Source organism: Otolemur garnettii, unplaced genomic scaffold (assembly GCF_000181295.1).
Source record: "Otolemur garnettii isolate 467f Iridium unplaced genomic scaffold, OtoGar3 scaffold00091, whole genome shotgun sequence".
Lineage (NCBI taxonomy): Eukaryota > Metazoa > Chordata > Mammalia > Primates > Galagidae > Otolemur > Otolemur garnettii.
The window spans coordinates 5136422-5155507 of NW_003852486.1; the positions used below are offsets into that span (position 1 = coordinate 5136422).

Consider the following 19086-nt stretch of genomic DNA (forward strand, 5'->3'; position numbering starts at 1 on the left):
CCCGCCCCCCCAGGCCCCCCTCCCTCCGCCCAATAAGGACATAAACTTCAACCCCTTCGTCCAGCCAGTCCATGCAGGGCGCAGATGAGTCCCTCCCTCGTATTTTACTCCCTTCCTCAAAGCTCTTATTTAGTTTTCTTAGCCTTTCCCATCCTCCTCCTTTCCCTCGTTCTTTCCTCCTAGCTCTTGGTCTCCCTTCACCTGCCGCGGCCCCTCTCCCCCCACTCTCTCTCCCTCTCTCTTCTGCCCCAATCTCTCTCGGTCCACCTTAACCCGAGCTCCGCCCCCGACCCCCATCCAGCCCACTGCCGCTGTTCCGCCCCGCCTCCTGCACGCCACCGCCCTGTCTGTCCATTGGCCCGAACATCCGCCCATCCCAAGTGGTCCCGCCTTGCGATCGTCCAGGGAGGGGAGGGAGGGGGCGGAGCTGAAGGGTTGGCTTGAAACCTGGAGGGAAGGGGGGAGGGGGCAGCGTCCGCAGTGGCCAGGGAACTGAGGACCCCCTCCAGGGACTCTCCCTGCTCCTAGAGGGGTTTCTTTAGGGTCAGGACCTCCAAAGGGAAAGGCATGAAAGTTAAAGATAGGATGGCGGTGGAATTGGGGACTTAGGGTCTTGAGGGAGGGGGTCCCGTGAGGGGCTATAATCAGGTCAGGGCCCCAAGAGGGAGGGGGGAGAGGGAATCATCAGGCCTTCAACTCTGGCCCACTCCCTCTCTGAGTGGGGGAGTTGAGACTGCGGGCACCCTGCGTCCTTCCCCACGCGTGATGGCACCTCGCGGGGAGGGAACGACGCCCCGGGCGAGCAGCCTCTGAGCTCCATCTGAGGCGGCTTCGGCCTTGGCTTTGTCAGAGGGGAGGGGCCCGGTCAGTGCAGGGGGAGGGGGAGGCGCGCTCACACTCTTGTTCCTAGCCTCCATCCCCTTGGTTTCCTAAGTGGAGAAACCGAGTCTCCAGGAAGGAGGGACATCTTGACTTGGATTCGCTGAGACCCACGTGGTGAGGGGAGCTGGGTGTTTAGAGCGTGTGTTTGTGTGAGTTGGGAGGGACCTGGATGGGTACTTCAGTGCCCTCACCGACTGAGAAAGGTAGCCTGTGAGAGCAGCTTTCAACTGGGCCTGCGGTGCCGCGTACCCCAAAGCGCTCCTCCCACCGTTGTCAAACGGAATCAAATCCGGCTACCTCGGCCAGGTTCGGCTCCCCTGCGGCCAGCCTGGCCGAACCGGGTCGGACTTGCTTTTCCCTTCCCAACCCCCTCTGCAGGGGGCCTCCCTCCTTTTCCAGCAGGTGGCTCCGCGGGACACCAGCTCAACCTGTTGGACCACAATGGGCGGCGCCAGGGGGGCCCTGGCCCTCACCCGGACTGACCCGGGATCCCCGCGCAGGAGGAGGGGCAGAGTCAGGTCCCACCCTCCCTCTCCCTCTGGCGGTGACTCAGCCTCCGGCCGCTGCCCTGTGCCCCAGCCAGGAGCGGAAAGTGTGAGGCTCCCCTGAGGGCTCAGGCCAAACCAAACAGCCCCTCACCCCAGACATTATCTCACTGGAGAATTAGGGGGTCTATAGGAAGGAGGAGGTAGCAGCAGCAGGCACCGGGCGCTCCGGCTTTAGTAATCCGCTCCGGGTTTTCCTATCGTCCCTGTCCCCCTTGGGTCCCAAGGTTGGTCACTGCTCCGGGTTTTCTTCTCTGCCCCCGCCAGGCAGATTCTGGTCCGGAGGGCCTGGAGCGGGTGGGATCCAGGCCAGGGTTTGTTTCTTCCTTCTCCAGCCATCGGGGTCGCGCTGGCGTAGGGAAGGGCTGTGCCAGGGGCCAGGCGGCGGTGCCATATGCGCGAGTGAAATGGAGAGGCGGCTGTTTCGAGAAGGAGGGGGCGTAGCCGAAGAAAACGGGATGGGGTAGGTGGGCCACGCAGGACAGAGCCAAACACTCCCAGAAGCAGTGGAAGAGTGGGCGCCCGAACGTCAGCCCTTGGGTACAGAGGCGCGGATGGCGCCCAATGCCTAGAGTTCGCCTGGTCTCCCCCAAGTTTAGGGATCGCGTCTGACGTCTGCCTGGACACAACTTGGGTCTTTCTGCGCCTGAATTGCTACTGTCCTCTTCAGTCCCCAAGTCCTGGAGCCTACAGTTAGTTCCTCAGTAACCCCCTACCGTGTTTCTCTTTTTCTTCTGGTTCAAATAGCTCCTCTTCTCACTCATAAATCGGAAGGGGGAACCCCTACTTGAAATTCCCTCCTACCCCCAACTCTAGCTTCTACTGAGCCAAACCACCGAGACGACCGCTGCACACAGAGCCTGGCTCCGCCTCCTACGAAACCCCTTCGGGGCCCCAGGGGCTTGCAGGCCCCGGCCCAGCCTCCAGGCCCTGACTGGAACTGGGAGCTGAAGGGCAAGTGTAGGGCTGCAGGGGCTTCCTGGGGACAGTGGAGCTCCTCGCATCCGCACGTTCTGACTTCAGTCGACCAAGCCAGTCCTTGTTGTTTGGGGAGAGTAACAGGAGGTGGACAGATACCTGGGGAATGAGGTGTTTACCTTGATAGAGGAATGAAATCCCCGGCTTAGAGGTCCGTATTTCTGGGGTTGGGGGCCAGCGACTTGGACTGGCCAGGCCACGTGCGCCAAGAACGGCTACAGAGAAGGCAGGTGGTCGCAGAGCCTGGGGAAGTGAGGTTTCTTAGCAAGTGAGGCGAGGCTCTGCCTGAGCGGGCTTCTGGGTGAGTGGGTCTGGGGTACTGTTTCAGAATGCGGGGGCCTGAGCTGGAAGCAGAGTGTCAGCCTGAGCTGGGCGCCCACCTCTTCCCCGATGCTCCCCTTCTTCCTCGCCGCCTCTGCTTCCCTCGAAAAACCCGCCGCCCAGGAAACCGCTGGGGGCGCGCAAACCGCAGCGCCCGCCGCCCCCCAGCGCCCCACCGCGACCGCCCAACCCACCTGAAGGGGCCGTGGCCGCCAGGGGCACCCCTCCCGCCGCCCCCCCCCCACCTGCGGGTGCTCTATTTTTAACTCCGGGCCTCTGGGTTGGAGCCGGTTGCGGCGCGCGCTAATCGCCGCCGGGATCTCTGCGCCCCCCGGGGCCGGAGGAGGTAAATTTAGCATCTGGAAGCTCCGGGGAACATTTCCAAAACTCAGCGTCCCGGAGAAGGCGAAACGGAACCCCTTGCCCTCAGCCTCCCTTCAGCCACCGGACGGCGGGGTCTCCAGGCTCCTCGGACCCAGCGGGAGTGAGAGTAGCTCCTCGGCGGCAGGCAAGGGGCTGAAGGCGAGCGAGGGACTGGTACTGACGGGCCAGGGCGCGTCTGCAGGAGTGGACGCGACCCGAGGCTGGCCCTGACTCTGCACTCTTGACAGTCACTGATAAAGGGGATGGGGGAGTGAGGGTCAAGAACTCACGTGCAAACGAGATGCAAATAGGATGCAAATATGGTGAAAGCCTAAGCCTTTGGGGGTCGCCGCTCTGGCGCCTGCAGCGAAACGGTTGCAACCCTCTTTCTGCTCGCCTTGTGGCGTTGCGGGGAAAACGTGGGACTACCCCCCCCACCCCCCCAGCATTATTGTGACATCCAGTTAATTTATTGTGCACGGCTTCTTAGACCCTTGGTCTTAACTTCTGCCTCTCCCTCTTGAATGCCTTCTCAGTCCTGTATCCGAGGAAATCCTCCGGGAATCCTGGACATCCGTCCACTCCGCTTGCTGTCCTACTTGGGGTCGCTCAACTTGTCGCTAGTACCCCACTCAGTCCCGTACCCCTTGTGGCCACCAGAGGGCCCCGGGGCGCCCAAGGGTGGGTAAGGTCTTTCCGTCCCTTCCTATCCTGGCACCTGGCGCCATGCTCCCCATTCGCAGCCCCCCAACCCCACATGAGTTCCTGAGGGAGTACCCGGACACTCAAGATCTGAGTTGCTTAGTTGGAGAGAGAAATTTGTGAGAAAACGATCAGATTTACCCCTTCTAGCGGAGCTGTGAGGCAGAAAAGATGTGGCCCATGTGGATTCGGTGAAAAGGCTGTAGCTGGGACGCCAAAATGAGCTAAGAACCCAATGAGAAGGAGAGCTTAGCATAGAGGCGGGAAGCGGCACAGCATGGACCGGGTGGGTGCAGAAAAAGGGAGTGGCCCCTCTATGCTTTTTTGCTTTTGTGGCTTTACCTCCTGAGTTGCTTAGGCCACCATCCCCACACCAACACCAGCTAAGAAGAGGAAGACAGGGTATCAAGAGAAATCCTGAATTTGAGATCTGAAAATCCGGGTTCGTTAAATACTCTGTAGCAGTGTGTTATGTATGTGACCTTGGGCAAATCGCTTCACCTCTTTGGGACCTGTTTCCTTCCATTTAGTGGGATAATTACCTCTGTCCTGCCTCCTTTTGTGAGGCTCTCAGCACTGTGCAGTGTGAAAAGGGCTCTAATAATGGTAAGTGAGGTTTTCCTTGTACTCCTCCCTTTCCTCTGTCTTTCCACTGTCCAGGTTCTCTTTCCCACTCTGACACTCTTCTTGGGCCACTGGCAGGCTCTACCCTTTTCTCCCCCTCCTCCAGTCCCCACCACCCATCTCACTACAGGCCAGAGGCCTGGGCTCTGCCTTCCTCCTCCTGCCACTTCCCCAGTGGTCTTTGCCAGACATCCCCTCTCCTGGTAAAGGTCCTTGTGCCCAGACCTCAGACTTAGGACCAACCTCAAGGCACTGCCCAACTTGGTGGGAGTGGGGCCTAAGAAAGTAAAAGAAGGTGGTAGGCCAGGGCCTGAGTTGGAGAAGGGGTGGAACTGGTCAAGCAAGGTGCAGGCTATGCAGGGAGGGAGGAGCCCCACACTCAGATGGGGAGGAAAATTCTGTGACAACCCCCCCATCACTAACCTTCCTTGGTTGGCTTCAGGAGGACCTTACCCCTCACTGCTGTTTTCTGGGAGGCAAGTGTGGGGACTCTGAAGGGAGCGGGTATGAGCAAGACCTGCCTTTTGTGGATGCCTAAAGAAGGGCACTGAGCTGCCAGGGGTAAAAAATAACCTCAAATTAGGGTACTATAGAGTACTGAGCTGCAGTGAAAAAGAATGGAGAGGCTCTAAATGTACTAATGTAGAATCTTGGATCCTATTCAAGGTATATTAAGAGGAAAAAAGCCAGTGTGTAGCATATGTTAGTTAACCAACTAGGAAGAATAATTATGTCCAGAGTCCAGCCACTCTCACTCCTGCTATTAATGTAGGTATAAGCCTGGTCTGAGCCAACATGTCTGGCTGATATTGTGCCTGTTACTTCCTGATGGGTCTCATATTCTACCCTTGATCCCCTTAAAAACTTTTTTTTTTTCAGACAGAACCTCACTGTGTCACCCTGGGTAGAGTGCTGTGGTGTCACAGCTCATAGCAACCTCCAACTCTTGGGCTTAAGCGATTCTCTTGCCTCAGCCTCCTAAGTAGCTGGGACTACAGGCACCCACCACAACGCCTGGTTATTTTTTGGTTATAGTTGTTTGGCAGGCCCAGCAGGATTCGAATCTGCCAGCTCCGGTATATGTGGCTGGTGCCCTAGATGCTGAGCTACAGGTGCTGAGCCAATCCCCTTAAATTTTATTCTCAACACAGCAGCAAGAGTGAGCTATTTTCCTTTTTTTGAAAGTCACCTCAGCTAGAATACAGTGGCTATCAGCTCACTGCAACCTCAAACTGCTGGGCACCAGTGATCCTCCTGCCTCAACCTCCTGAGTAGCACATCAGCCTAGCAAAGTGCTAGGACTGCAGGTGTGAGCCACCATTCCCCGCCTGGTGTGAGCCTTTTAAATAAAAAAATAATAATAATTTCATGCTCAATGTCCTGCAATCGTTCATTTCACTCAGATCTCTTATTGAGCTCTCCATGACCTGCCCTCACTTAATTTTTTCTTTTTTCTAGGCTACCTATCACCTAATAACATTATATACTTAATTTTGTTATCCTTATTACTTGCAGTTTTTTTGGCTGGGGCTGGACTTGAACCTGCCACCCCCGGTATATGGGGCCAGCGTCCTACTCCTTGAGCCATAGGTGCCACCCACATTATATACTTTATAGTTTATCTTCTGTCCCACCCACCCACAGAGGGGTACAGAGATAGAGCTACAGAAATCTATTTTGTTCATTGTTATATCCAAAGTGCACAGACCAGCATACAGCACACGCTCCATAATATTTGTGGGTAAGTGTGTGAAAACACAGCCCATGCCCAGGCTACCTCTAGGTTGCTCTCCAGGAAACTGGTAGTCATAATTACTGCCAGGGAGGAAAGCTGGTGGGCTGGAAAAAGGTATAGACATTTTTTGCTATTAGAATTCTTTACTTTAGGGATATGTCACCTTTAGAAAAAGAACCTGCAGAGGAGTTAACTAAGAAGGCTGAGGAGTAGCTGGTTCCAGGGAAGGTGGGAGAGAACCCCATACATCATCTCTAGGCCAGTGCACCAGGTTAGAAAGGGTTGGGAGCTGAGTGAGCAGGAGAGATGGCTGGTTCCGGGGAGGGGGAAGGCACCTGAGGAGGGAGGCATCAAGAGGATGGTGAGGAGGAAGAGTTGGCCCTGGCCAGAAAAGGACACTTCTTTGAAGAGTGGAGAGAAGGAAAGAGGAAGGATTGAGAAATGACCAAGAGGTTCTCAGCAGGGCAGGTCTGTTCTTGGGGTTCGAAAGGAGGGGAGGGGGCAGGAGTGATTTACAAGGTGGGGTGTGGGAAGGGCAAAAACATATGATTAAGAAAAAAAGGGGGGGGTTGGGAGTCAATAACTGGGCCCTAAGAGGGCCAGGGAATATTAGATGGGCACCCCTGGGTGATGCTGAACAAGTCCTGTGGCTCGGCATATCAATAAGCATGAGCAAGACACTGTACACAGCTAGGGTATGTATACCTGCCACTGGGATAATTCAGGGAAAGCAGGTAGTGGTGGCTACCAAGGGAAAGTGAGGATTCAGTTCTGCTCAGTTGAGTTGTTTAGGTGCTGATAGGGCTGTATTGTGATAGGAGGACATAGGTGTCTTTGTCTCATAACTGTGTGTGGGCCGGGAGCTCTGGTGGTTCAGGGTGCCCTCCTTCCTTGATGAGCTGGGGCCCAGCATCAGCTCCATGCCTCCCCCAAGATCCTCAGAGGCAGGGAGCTGCCCAGACCAGGCATTTTATTTGGGAAAAGGCTGGGTCCTTTGGGTTCCCATCCTAATTCCCAGAGCCTCACATTAGAAGACGTCACCCAAGCTGGACCTCTCCCCCACAGGCTAGGAGGAACCTGGACTTTTTGTCCTCCACCTCCCCACAAAGGCACCAGTGAGTCAGAATACCTGGCTTTCAATCGGAGTTCTATCCAGAACAAGCTCCTTTCCACCCCGTTCTGCTTCCTGGCTCCAGTGCTTTTTCTAATTCCCCTTTAGACACTGAGAACTTCTGGGCTCAAGGTCTATTTATTGCATATACAATTCAGTGACTCTCAAACAGGTACTTTAGGGGTGGCCCATTGCTGGCACCAAGAGAGTACAGTCAAGCCAACTATCTGGTCTGGTGGGCTCACTGCCAGGTCTGGTGGCCATCTTATTGGGGTCCTAGCCAGTAGAGGTCCCCTAAGGTGGGGGCTGGGAACAGGCTCAGAGATGAAGCAGGTCTGACAGGTGGCACAACTTAAGGCAGGGTCCACGCTTCACTCTTCCATCCTTGGTCAAGCACAGCTGGCCCTGGGAATCTTGATAGAGGCTGGGCTGGGTGCTAAAGAAGACAACGGAAGTTGAGAGGCAAGCTCTGCGCTGGAGCTGCAGTTGCCTCCTGTCTGCCCTGCCTTGCCCACCTGAGTGATGCCAGTGGGGAGAGGTGGTAGTTCCCTTCTGCCATTAATCCAGCAGTTCCTTGATGCACCAGCAGCAGAGGAGGATATAGGCGATGTCCTTCAGGGTCTGCTGCAGGCCTTCCCACCCTGTGCCCACCTTAAAGACAGGTACCCGGAGCCCTGTGTCTCGCAGGGCCCCTCCGAGGGAGAAGGGCAGGGCCTGGGCTAGGGGCTGTGTCCGAGGCTGCATTGGGCCAGTTCTGAGGAAGGGTGTGGGAGCTGCCTTTGGTGCCTTTTATCAACACTGTCCCCATCCCCCTCAGGTCTCATGACAACAAAGACAAAGGCCCCAGGGATTAACAAGGGAAGGTTCTAGGCCTGAGAATGGGCTGTGTCAGCCCCTATAGACAGACAGGAGGGGTGGGGTTAGTAGGAGGGAGGGCCTGGCCTCTCCATCTTTCATCCTGCACAGCCAGGCCAACTCAGCCATCCATCCCTCCTCCAGCGGGTGGTGGTGGCCTGGATGCTCCTTCACCAGGGATTGGCTGACACTGAGGACCCTCACCAAGGGCTCCTTCCTGCCCACTCTGCCCTCCTATGGGGCACAGCCAGCTCAGAGCAGGCAGTGGTCGGCCCACTTTGCTTTGCCCATCCCTGCAGCTGAAGACAAGCTAGAGCCAGAGGCACAGTGAGAGGCAGGTTTATTGTCAGTCACACCCAGGGACAGCCTCCTCCCCCCACCCACCAGGCAGCAGGTCACGTGCGGGAGTTGCGCTCCTCATCCTCATTTTCTAGTAGATAGGCGGGCCGGTAGGTGGGGCGTCCTCCAGGGCTCAGGCACTTCAGGGCTGGGTTCCTCACTGTGTTCTCCCGGCTCCCCAAAGATGTGTACCTGCAGCAGGGACAGTCGTGGGATGGTATGTGTAGGGAGGGTGCTCTAATGTCTTCCCCGTGCCCATTCTCTTCCCTAACAGCCTTACCCTCGATCATACAGGATACAGTATGGGACAAACAGCTGACGCAGAAAGTCCCAGATGTCTCTGTAGGTCCAGTCCTAGGAGGTCACAGAATAGTCACAAATGCTCCCCCCTCCCATACCCACTCCTTGCCATTCTGGGAAGGAGTCCACCCATGAATTTTCTGCTCCCTTACCCTGCGAAAGAGCCTTGTTCCATGCAGGTGAGTGATGAGGAGAAGGCCCGGTCCTCTCCCTTCTCCATTCCCCACCCGCCCCCCACTTGAGTGTGAGCTCAAGGAAGACAGGGAGGCCCCATGTTGCCCAAGCCAGAGCTATCTATTGTACTTTCTGTGATGACAGGATGTCCCACATCTGTGCTGTCTACTACAGTGGTCATGTGAAATGTGGCTAGTACAGCTGAAAAGCTTAGTTTTTTTAAAAAAAAATGTCTAGATATAGTTTTTTTTTTTTTTTGAAACAGTCTCACTATGTCACCCTCAGTAGAGCGCTGTAGCATTGCAACTCACAGCAACCTCAAACTCTTGGGCTTAAGCAATTCTCTTGCCTCAGCCTCCCAAGTAGCTGGAACTACAGGTGCCCACCACAATGCCTGGCTATTTTAGAGACGAGGTCTCACTCTGGCTCAGGCTGGTCTCCAACCTGTGAGCTCAGGCAATCCACCTGCTTCGCCCTCCCAAGTGCTAGGATTACAGGTGTAAGCCACTGCACCAGGTCCAGTATAGATGAATTTTTAATTGTATTTAATTTTTAAATTTGAACTAAGCATGGCAACATGCACCTTTAGTCCCAGCTACTCAGAAGGGTGAGGCAGGAAGGTCATTTGGGCCCTGGGCACCATAGTGAAACCCCATCTCAATATTAAATAAAAAAAATTAAGGCTGGGCACAGTGGCTCACACCTATAATCCTAGCACTCTGGAGGCCAAGGCAGGTGGATTGCCTGAGCTCACAGGTTCGAGACCAGCCTGAGCAAGAGCAAGACTTAGTTTCTAACAATAGCGAGGCATTGTGGTGGAAGGCTGTAGTCCCAGCTAGTCAGGAGGTTGAGGCAAGAGAATTGCTTGAGCCTAAGAGTGTGTGGTTGCTATGTGCTATGATGCTACAGCACTCTACCAAGGGTGACGCAGTAAGACTGTCTCAAAAAAAAAAAAAAAAAAAGAGGGTGGCGCCTATGGTTCAAAGGAGTGGGGCGCTAGCCCCATATGCTGGAGGTGGTGGGTTCAAACCTGGCCCAGCCAAAAACTGCAAAAAAAAGAAAAAAAGAAAAGAAAAGAAAAAGAAAAAGAGAAAAAAGCCTTTCAGCCAGAGACATCATCTTCCCATCTTCCAGTAATTCACCAAAATGACAAACACAAAGGGAAAGAGGAGAGGCACCTGATACATGTTCTCTAGGCCTTTTAGAAAACATGGAGTTGTTCCTTTGGCCACATATATAAGAATCTACAAAAGGTGATATTGTAGACATCAAGGGAATGAGTACTATTCAAAAAGGCATGCCACACAAATGTTACCATGGCAAAACTGGAAGAGTCTACATTGTTACCCAATATGCTGTTGGCATTGTTGTAAACAAACAAGTTAAGGGCAAGATTCTTGCCAACAGGATTAATGTTCGTATTGAGCATATTAAGCACTCTAAGAGCATAGCTTGCTGAAATGCATGAAGGAAAATGATCCGAAAAAGAAGGAAGCCAAAGAGAAAGGTACCTGGGTTCAACTAAAGCACCAGCCTGCTCCACCCAGAGAAGCACACTTTATGAGAACCAACGGAAAGGAGCCTGAGATCCTGGAACCCATTCCCTATGAAATTATGGCATAACAGGCATATAACATAGCACACAGGAGAACCAATGGAACCATGATATTAGGTGCTGGAACTTATTTATTCCCCATGAATTCATGGCATAAGAGGTATACAGCATAGCACATGGGATAACCAACAGACCCCATGTAACAGCAATATAAAGTGTTAGAACCTTTTCCCTATGAATTCATGGCAAAACAGATATTAAAAATAATGGCCTACTAATACTGTGAAATGTTTCTGGTCATTCACTAAAAGCGTGGTATGTTTTTCCCCAAAAGAGTATTAAAGCAAATTTTAATAGTGTCCTAAAAAAAAAAACAAAACTGAGGGGCAGTGCCTATGGCTCAGTGAGTAGGACGCTGGCCCCATATACTGAGGATGGCAGGTATGAACCCGGTCCCAGCCAAACTGCAACAAAAAAATAGCTGGGCGTTGTGGTGAGTGCCTGTAGTCCCAGCTACTTGGGAAGCTGAGGCAAGAAAATCACTTAAGCTCAAGAGTTGTAGGTTGCTGTGAGCTGTGACGCTACAGCACCCTACCAAGGGTGACAAAGTGAGACTCTGTCTCTAAATAAAATAAATAAATTGAGATATAATTCACATGCCATACATAAAATTTACCCTTTTAAAGTATGTAGTTCAGGTGGTCTTAGTAACTTGTACTTCATTTAATTAATTCAAGTATAACTACATGGCTTGTAGCAACCACAGTGGACAGCATACCACAGCACAATGCCTGCCACTGAATAGGGCTCAATAAGTGGTGGTCAAAAAGATCAATCAAGAAATAGCTCTGCCTCCCTTAGGTGAGGGGGCCCCTCATCCAAGTCCCAGCCTGTAGCCTCTCCTACCACCACCCTTGGGAAGCCAGGCTGCAAGGACTGAGATGGCATGAAGATAATAACCCAGTTACCAGCAGCGGGTTGACACGCAGGAATGGAGGCCAGCCTGGGTCTGTGGGGCTGAAGGGGCAGAGGCTGCAGGAATAGGGGTCAGTGCGGCGAGTGCCCATCAGAACGGCCTCCAGCTGGGGGTGCTGTGCTTGCAGCTCACCCAGAGCCTGCTTCATGTTGCCCTCAGCCTCCAGTACCTGCAGATTATACCTTATGAAAGAAGCAGAGGGTCAGCATTGGGCCTGCAGGGCCCTTTTGGAGCCCAAACCTCCAGGCCCCTCATACCTCTTGATGGTGTCCTGTAAAAACTGTTCCAGCTCAGGGAAAGGGGAGATGCCACGGATATACAGGATCTGGAGTGGTTTTGGAACATCAGGGAATTTCCTGGAGAGGGGAAAAATCCATAGGCTTGCCAGCATAGACAGGGAAATCACTGTTTAGAAAAGCTATTCTTTGTCCCTTGGACAGATAACCTCTCTCTCTCTCCCCTTTTCACCTGTCAGGTCCACTCCCTCTAGGAAGCCCACTCTGACTCTCACCTCTCAAACCTTAGCATGTTAATCTTGCCTCCCCAAGGGACCCTGGCCCAGCTGTGGTGAGGGAGGGTGGCTGCACCTCCACACTCGAGGCCATGCTCAATTAATATGCAGGGGGAATAGAACTGAGAGGTCACTATGCCCTACCACCCTGGGGGTGGGGGTAGGGAAATGGAGAACAGGCCAGAGCAGGGACTTCTGGGGCCGTGTTCACTCCGCTCGCCATTCACACAGGCTCACCTCTGCACGGCAGCGTGGAAGAGGTGCAGGAGGGCAGTGCAGTCCTTGCCCCCATTGAAGCCCACACAAAGCTGGGTGAGGTTGTATCGAGCCAGGGCAGTCTCAATGGTCTGTAGGGCACTTGCCACCTTTTTCCCCAGAGAAGACCCTGCCATGCAGGCAGGGAAGAGGGCATCAGATAGATACATGTGGCCATTAAAAGGGAGTGGGGGCCATGTTGCCCTTGATTAAAGCCCTTCCACATCTTTCCAATGTTCTTAAGATAAAGTCCAAACTTCATGCTGCCTGCTAGGCCCAGCAGGGTCTGCCTCACCGTACCCCACTTGGCTTGTGTCTTCCCTCTGGAGAAGGAAATGTGGGGAGATGTGGGAGATGAGAGGATCCTGGCACTCCTTCCTAGTTGTTTGCTTTAGCCCACCCCCTGGTCTGAACAAATCCTCATGATCACTCAGCTTATATATCACTTGATCAGAGACACTTTCTCTAACTCCAGATCAATACTGGCCTCCCTACTGCAGGAACTCACTCTGGTCATCGCTCCATGAGAACCCTGTTTGATGTCTGCCTTTCTCGTTAAACCACTGATCCATGAGAGCAGAGCACATATTCTATTAAGCCATAATTCCAACATCTAGCACAGCACTGATAAAAGTAGGTACTCAGGGCAGTGCCTATGACTCAAAGGAGTAGCAGTGCCTATGACTCAAAGGAGTAGGGCATCAGCCCCATACGATGCTGGAGGTGGCAGGTTCAAACCCAATCCTGGCCAAAAACTGCAAAAACTGCAAAAAAAAAAAAAAAAAAAAAAAAAAAAGATAGGTACTCAATCAGTTCTTACTGGATAAGAAATGAATCAATAGTAGCTATCTTCTGCCCACTCCTGAATCTGTGGATGCCGCCATAGCCCTTGCATTATTGAGACCTAGGGTGGGACCAGAAGCTTGGTGCATGCTGTCCCCACCTCCCCACCCCCACAATGGGCCCTACCTGATTCTGCAAGTTTGTATACAGCCTCACCGGCCTGCTCCACAGCATCCGGCATGTATGGGACCAGTGACCCCTGGGGCAAGTGGGCAGTCAGGTAAGCCAGGCACTCTTCCAGGGACCCTTCCTCCTCCGAGTCTAGAGTCAGCTTCACCTGATAGTAGTTGCTGCCCCAGTCAGGGTATGAGCCTAGGCTCAGCCTCTGCCCAAAGTGGGCCTGGGCCTCAGCCAGGGTGTGGGCAATAGAGACCTCATCAGCAGCCACGTATAGCTCCCGAGAATGGAACTGAACGGCTGTGTTTTGGAACAGTCCCTTTAGTCCCTCCAGCACTCGCTGCAGCAGCTCCGGAATGCCTGGGAAGAGGTAGACATTTCGGACAGAGACCAGCGGGAATCTGAAGGGGCGACCGGTGTGTGGATCTGTGCCATAATGCAGGCGGGCAGAGGAGGGCACCAGCGACAGCTTCTCCCAGCCATCTCCTCCTAGGGCTTTGGTGGCTGCTTCCAGCTCAGGGTGTGGCTTCAGCTCATCCCCAAAGGCCTTTGCCACTGCCTCAAAGGTCACATCATCATGTGTGGGGCCGATGCCCCCTGCTGTGAGAACATGGGTGAAGCGGCTGGAGAAAGAAGTCACCTCAGCTGCAATGGTGGCTACCTCATCAGGTATGACAGAGACTCGGCAAACCTGGACCCCCAGGGAGCGCAGTGTCCGGCACAGAAAATAGGTGTTGGTGTCCTGAGTGTGTCCCTGGGGTTGGAGGTTAGGGGGAGGAAGAGACTGTCAGTGCTGTGGGGAGGAAATGATGGCTGCCTCTGCCTGGTGATGGGGGCACTTTGCTTTTTGGAGGACACAATCTCAGGCTGCCAATGAGCCTAGACTGGGCACAGCAGTGGGAAAATTCATTTGAATGGAACCAGGGATTATATGACCCACTTGGGACCTCTTTCTTTGCACTTTGACCCTGACCTCACATTTATGGATTTAATTATCAATTCTATGTGGACAAGTTGTCTACTTACTACCCCAACAGCTACAGTCTCTTAACTCCAAGTACTTGGGGGCTATCTTACTGCATCCCTAGCTGTTGTTGCTTTGGTCAGTGGCATCCCCAGATACTGTTCAGAGCCAGCCAGGCCCTTCATACTGTCAACTCTACTTCTAAAACATCACCCCATCTGCTCTCTTCTTTCTGTATCCACTCCCACCAAGCAGGTCCTTGGCACCTTTCACCTGGACAATGACGACAGCCTCCTGGCCAGTCTCCCAGCCTGCAGCCACAGTGTTTTGCTCTGTGTCTCTTGAGTAGCCTTCCTAATGTGATTGCATCACTCTTGGGCACAGAAGCCATTTGTTGTTCCCAACTCTATACAGAATAAAGTTCAAATTCCTTTGCAGAGTACTTGAGGCTGTCTCTCCTGTGGTGTGTACCCACTCTTCTTTCCCACCCCATCTCCTCTACTTCTCTACAGATAGGTGCTGGTTAAGAGTTTGTGTTCTAGAGTGAGGGGGAAATCATGCTGGAATCCCAACTCTACCACTTCCTAGGTGTTTGACCTCAGGCAGATTTCTCAACCTCTCTGACCCTCAGTTTCACAATTAAGATTTATAATAAAAGTACCAAACTCATGGAATTGTTTTGAGAATAAAATTACATATGGGATGTAATAAGCACATTGCCAAGCCTTGGTAAGCACTCAAAATACGGGAATCAATATTAGTATTACAAACCTGCCTATGCCTGCAATGTTCTCTAGTCACTTTTTTTTTTTGACACTGAGTTTCACTATGTTGTCCTGTGTAGAGTGATCATAGCTCACAGCAACCTCTGGAATAGCCAGGAATACAGGTGTCTGCCAGGACACCCAGAGAGCTTTACCGGGTCTCAAATGCCTGAGCTCACAGGATTCTGGTTTTGAGATTACAAGTGTGAGCCACTGTACTTGACCAACTAAGGCCTTTTTGATCATTCGAAAGGGATTCCTCCCTTCTACCTCACTTATCCACTAAGGGCCTTGAATCACTTCCAAATAGGGCGGAAGGACATAACTCTTAAATACCCAATACATGCACCTGCATCTTCTCTGCCTGCTGGGCTTCGTAGCCCCTGCGCCCCTACCATACTGCTTGACAAATTGTAGGGACTTTGCTGCCAGGTTTTCGATAGAATAATCCAATATGTAGGACTCACTCCAGGACCCTGCTGCGGCAAGGAGCTCCCACCCTATTTTGCCGCCTCCACAGGAGGTGGAGCAGGCAGGCCCCCCCCCATCCGCCCCCCCCACCCCCGCTTCTGCCCCAGACACACCTTGAGGATCTCATCTCCAACAATGATGATGCCAGCCGTCACGCTGCGCCCCGGGGGGGAGTCAGAGGCCCTAGATGTCATGCTCCTGCCTTCTCTGCCCCTCCGCAAGGCCTTCCAGTAGCCACCCAGACCCCCAAGTCGGGGTAGTAAGCACAGGGGGCTCGCCAGGTCTACAGGGCACTGGGGACCATAGCCTGGGAACAAGGGGTCCGAGATCGAGGGAACCTGGAGGAGCCAGAAAGGACAGTCGGGGAGAGCAGGAGTGCACGTTCTTCCTGAAGGAAGATCCCTCAGACTTCTCTAACAAGATCCTGGACAAGCGCCTCCTTTATTCCGCCTCTTTAAACAGACGCGTTCTTAGCCCCCAACCTGTGCCCCAGTAATGTCTTCTAAGCTTGGCTGTAACTTCGTTTAAATGTCCTGCGCCCCGGAGAACGCACCACTGTGAATGTCTTCAGTCTGCGAGCCGGCCTCCTCGGCGTCTGCTCTACCTTGGGCACCTGCACCTTTAAATGTCTCTCCAGTTCGGGGCATCTGCCCCTTTAAACGCCTACCTGCTGCAGGGCCCCGGCCCCTTTAAACGCATCTCTCTTTGTACCCAGTGTCCTTACACCGCGTGCTTCTGCACCCTTTCCAGCCCAGAAAGCCCTCTCTTCCCGCCAAGCTTCAGAGTATTGAGTGCTTCCAGGCTCTCACCTGCGGTCCGTCCCTTCACCGGGTGTTTCCCACGTTCCGTACCTCATGTCCTGGGGCAGCTTCCGTACTCAAAGTCCCTCCTTACTCATGTTGATTGGTCATTTTGGCTGTCGCTTAGACTCCTCAAAGGTCCCATTGGTGTAGTTGACCGTCGCTCTCGGGCTTTACCCAGTGGGCGGGAGCAGCGCAGGTTGTTATAGGCAACAACCACTTGGTCACCCCTCGCCCGGAAATGTGGAGGCCGGGCCTTGTCGGGGGTAGGATATAAGGATTTAGAGTGTGGAGGGCCACTGTTGGATTCTAGGTGGTCACCTCTCCTGCTGGAGGTGAAGGGAGGCTGAACGCCGTTCTGTACTCTTGTATTCATATGTTGTTTTCATTAACTACGACTAGTTCTAGGCTAAAGGCTGGTACTGGAGGATTTTAGTTTCTATTAGAAAGGACGCCAAGAATGCATTGCCTGTCGTGGAGGAAGACCCTGGAGTAAGCTTTTAGAGTGTAGAACCTTCATTTGTCTGTGGTATAACGGACAAAATTACTTAACACTCTTTAAGAAACAAAGTCCAAAACCCTCTGTTCCTCCACCTTGCTTTAGATGGTGCTCGGTTCAAATATCACTTGTCCCAATTATTGGTCACGTAGGTACAAATTAGGCAGTGAGTTGGAAGGGAATGCCTTGTGTGTCCACTTTGGATTCTTGCATCATTCTAGCTTACTTTCATTTCAGTTGCCTTTGGCCTATAATGCTCTGTAAACTTAACTTTTATACAGATTATCTGCGGATCTTTTGTAATACGCAGATTCTGATTCAGTAGGTTTGCGCGGCCAGTGATCTGTGTATGGCTCCCAATGGGATGCTTTTGGTGCTGGTCTGTAGTGGTAAGGGTCTAAAATTCATTGTTCAGAGAACTACTAAACTCGGTCTGATGTTACTCTCTTAAAAACCTGTAAAATAGGGTGGCGCCTGTGGCTCAAAGGAGTAGGGCACTGGCCCCATATACCAGAGGTGGCAGATTCAAACCCAGCACCGGCCAAAAAATGCAAAAAAAAAGAAAAACCTGTGAAATAGCTGTCATGCTCACTTTACATATGGGCAGCAGCCTCTGAAAGGTGAAAGGGCACCACACAATCACAGAGCACGACAATTAGTAGAGTCAGGGGTCTTAAAACCATTCTTTAGGATCAGCACCTGTCGCACAGTGATTAGGGCACCAGCCACATACACCGAGGGTGGCGGGTTCAAACCCGACCTGGGCCAGCTAAACAATGACATCTGCAACAAAAAATAGCTGGGCCTTGTGGTGGGCGCCTGTAGTCCTAGCTACTTGGGAGGCTGAGGCAAGAGAATGACTTAAGCCCAAGAGTTGAAGTTGCTGTGAGATGTGATGCCACGGTGTTCTACCAAGGACAACATAGTGAGACTGTCGCAAAAACAAACAAAACCCCCCATTCTTTAATAAGCTCTCTTTCACCTGCACGTTGGTGGTTCACTCCTGTAATCACAGCACTCTGGGAGGCTGAGGTGGGAGGATCCTTTGAGCTCAGTAATTTGAGACCAGCCTGAGCGAGAGTGAAACTTGATCTCTGTAAAAAATAGAAAAATTAGCTAGGTGTTGTGGTGGATGCTATAGTCCCAGCTACTTGGCAGGCTGAGGGAGGAGGATCACTTAAGCCCAGGAGTTTGAAATTGCTGTAAATTTTGACACAACACTGTCTCAAAAAAAGAAAGAAAGAAAGAAAGAAAAAGAAAATCAGCTCTTGCCCCGTGTAATGGTGTGCACCTGCAATCACAGCATTTTGGGAATCTGAAATAGGAGGATCACTTGAGGTGAGAAGCTGGTCTAGACTGGGTAACTGAAGGAGACCTCATCTCTACAAAATAAGTAAATCAGCCATGATGATGGCAGTAGTGCCAGCTGCTCAAGAGGCTAATGCAGGGCTCAGTGCCTGTGGCTCAAGTGGCTAAGGCGCCAGCCACATACACCTAAGGTGGTGGGTTCAGATCCAGCCTGGGCCCGCCAAACAACAATGGCTGCAACCAAAAAATAGCCAGGCGTTGTGGCGAGTGCCTGTGGTCCCAGCTACTTGGGAGGCAGAGGCAGAAGACTCGCTTGAGCCCAGGAGTTGGAGGTTGCTGTGAGCTGTGATGCCATAGCACTCTACCCAGGGGGACAGCTTGAGGCTCTGTCTCAAAAAAAAAAAAAAAAAAGGCTAATGCAGGAGAATCCCTGGAGCTGGGGGTTCAGGCTGCAATGAGAGCTAGCTATGATCTTATGACCATACCACTGTACTACAGCCTAAGGCAACACAGTGAGACTCTTGTCTCAAATAAAACGCAAAAACCTCACCTTTGTAATGACAAACCACATGCTCCAATCTTTGTAATAAAGGTGGTATTTGACCCCTTCCCAAAACATCAAGTATGTTCAATCCTTTCCCAGTGCGTTTTCAAACTTAAGCGCATCTTAGTCAATTGGGGAGTTGTTTTTTTTTTTTTGAGACAGAGTCTCATTATGTCACCCTGGGTAGTAGAGTTCTGTATTGTCACAGCTCACAGTAACCTCAAACTCTTGGGTTTAAGCAATTCTCTTGCCTCAGGCTCCCAAGTAGCTGAGACTATAAGCACTCACCACAATGCCCAGCTATTATTATTTTTTGTTGTTGTTGCAGTTGTCACTGCTGTTTAGCTGGCCCAGGCTGGGTTTGAACCCGACAACCTGGGTGTATGTGGCCAGTGCCCTCCCACTGAGCTATGGGTACTGCTAACTGGGGAGTTTGTTAAAACATTGCTGGGCCCAATCCTTAGTTTAGGATTGAGTAGGCTCAGGGTGGAACTCAATAATTTTTTTTTTTTTGAGACAGAGTCTCACTTTGTCACTCTTGGTAGAGTGC

At 52.4% G+C, this 19086-nt stretch overlaps 2 protein-coding genes and 1 long non-coding RNA gene across 5 annotated transcripts in view; 1 reads left to right on the top strand and 2 right to left on the bottom strand.

The window, feature by feature from the left end:
• LOC111727031 overlaps nucleotides 1-14612 on the top strand; it is a 14982-nt gene extending 370 nt beyond the window's left edge. The window contains exons 2-3 of the long non-coding RNA XR_002774677.1: nucleotides 3626-3629; nucleotides 14599-14612. This is a non-coding gene — a long non-coding RNA (uncharacterized LOC111727031). The remainder of the gene's footprint in view (nucleotides 1-3625; nucleotides 3630-14598) is intronic.
• On the bottom strand, nucleotides 7400-8343 carry LENEP (lens epithelial protein). Its single transcript, XM_012808608.2, has 2 exons — nucleotides 7777-8343; nucleotides 7400-7697 (listed from the first exon to the last, which is right to left on the bottom strand). The coding sequence occupies exon 1, from the start codon at nucleotides 8003-8005 to the stop codon at nucleotides 7820-7822; it is 186 nt and encodes a 61-aa protein (XP_012664062.1). The 5' UTR covers nucleotides 8006-8343; the 3' UTR covers nucleotides 7400-7697; nucleotides 7777-7819.
• FLAD1 (flavin adenine dinucleotide synthetase 1) lies at nucleotides 8440-16478 on the bottom strand. 3 transcript variants are annotated; one of them, XM_023516411.1, is made up of 8 exons: nucleotides 16195-16475; nucleotides 15499-15723; nucleotides 13196-13940; nucleotides 12209-12356; nucleotides 11718-11816; nucleotides 11453-11642; nucleotides 8736-8809; nucleotides 8440-8647 (listed from the first exon to the last, which is right to left on the bottom strand). In XM_023516411.1, exons 2-8 carry the CDS (start codon nucleotides 15577-15579, stop codon nucleotides 8512-8514), a joined length of 1473 nt encoding a protein of 490 aa, XP_023372179.1. In that variant the 5' UTR covers nucleotides 15580-15723; nucleotides 16195-16475; the 3' UTR covers nucleotides 8440-8511. The 3 variants fall into 3 exon arrangements, with proteins under 3 accessions (XP_023372179.1, XP_003795369.1, XP_023372180.1); XM_003795321.3 differs by lacking the exon at nucleotides 16195-16475 and adding an exon at nucleotides 15939-16188; XM_023516412.1 differs by lacking the exons at nucleotides 8440-8647; nucleotides 8736-8809; nucleotides 11453-11642; nucleotides 11718-11816; nucleotides 12209-12356 and adding an exon at nucleotides 12396-12549 and having other exon boundaries at nucleotides 16195-16478.
• Between the last annotated feature and the right edge of the window lie 2608 nt (nucleotides 16479-19086).

What these genes read in the sequence shown, in the direction of transcription:
- LENEP (XM_012808608.2), bottom strand. Translation starts at nt 8,005, where the DNA reads ATGCAGCCTCGGACACAGCCCCTAGCCCAGGCCCTGCCCTTCTCCCTC.
- FLAD1 (XM_023516411.1), bottom strand. Translation starts at nt 15,579, where the DNA reads ATGACATCTAGGGCCTCTGACTCCCCCCCGGGGCGCAGCGTGACGGCT. An exon ending in TTGGAGATGAGATCCTCAAG is followed by an intron (nt 13,941 to 15,498) that starts GTGTGTCTGGGG and finishes CTCCAACCCCAG; the next exon opens with GGACACACTCAGGACACCAA. An exon ending in TGCGTGTCAACCCGCTGCTG is followed by an intron (nt 8,810 to 11,452) that starts GTAACTGGGTTA and finishes GTGACCTCCTAG; the next exon opens with GACTGGACCTACAGAGACAT.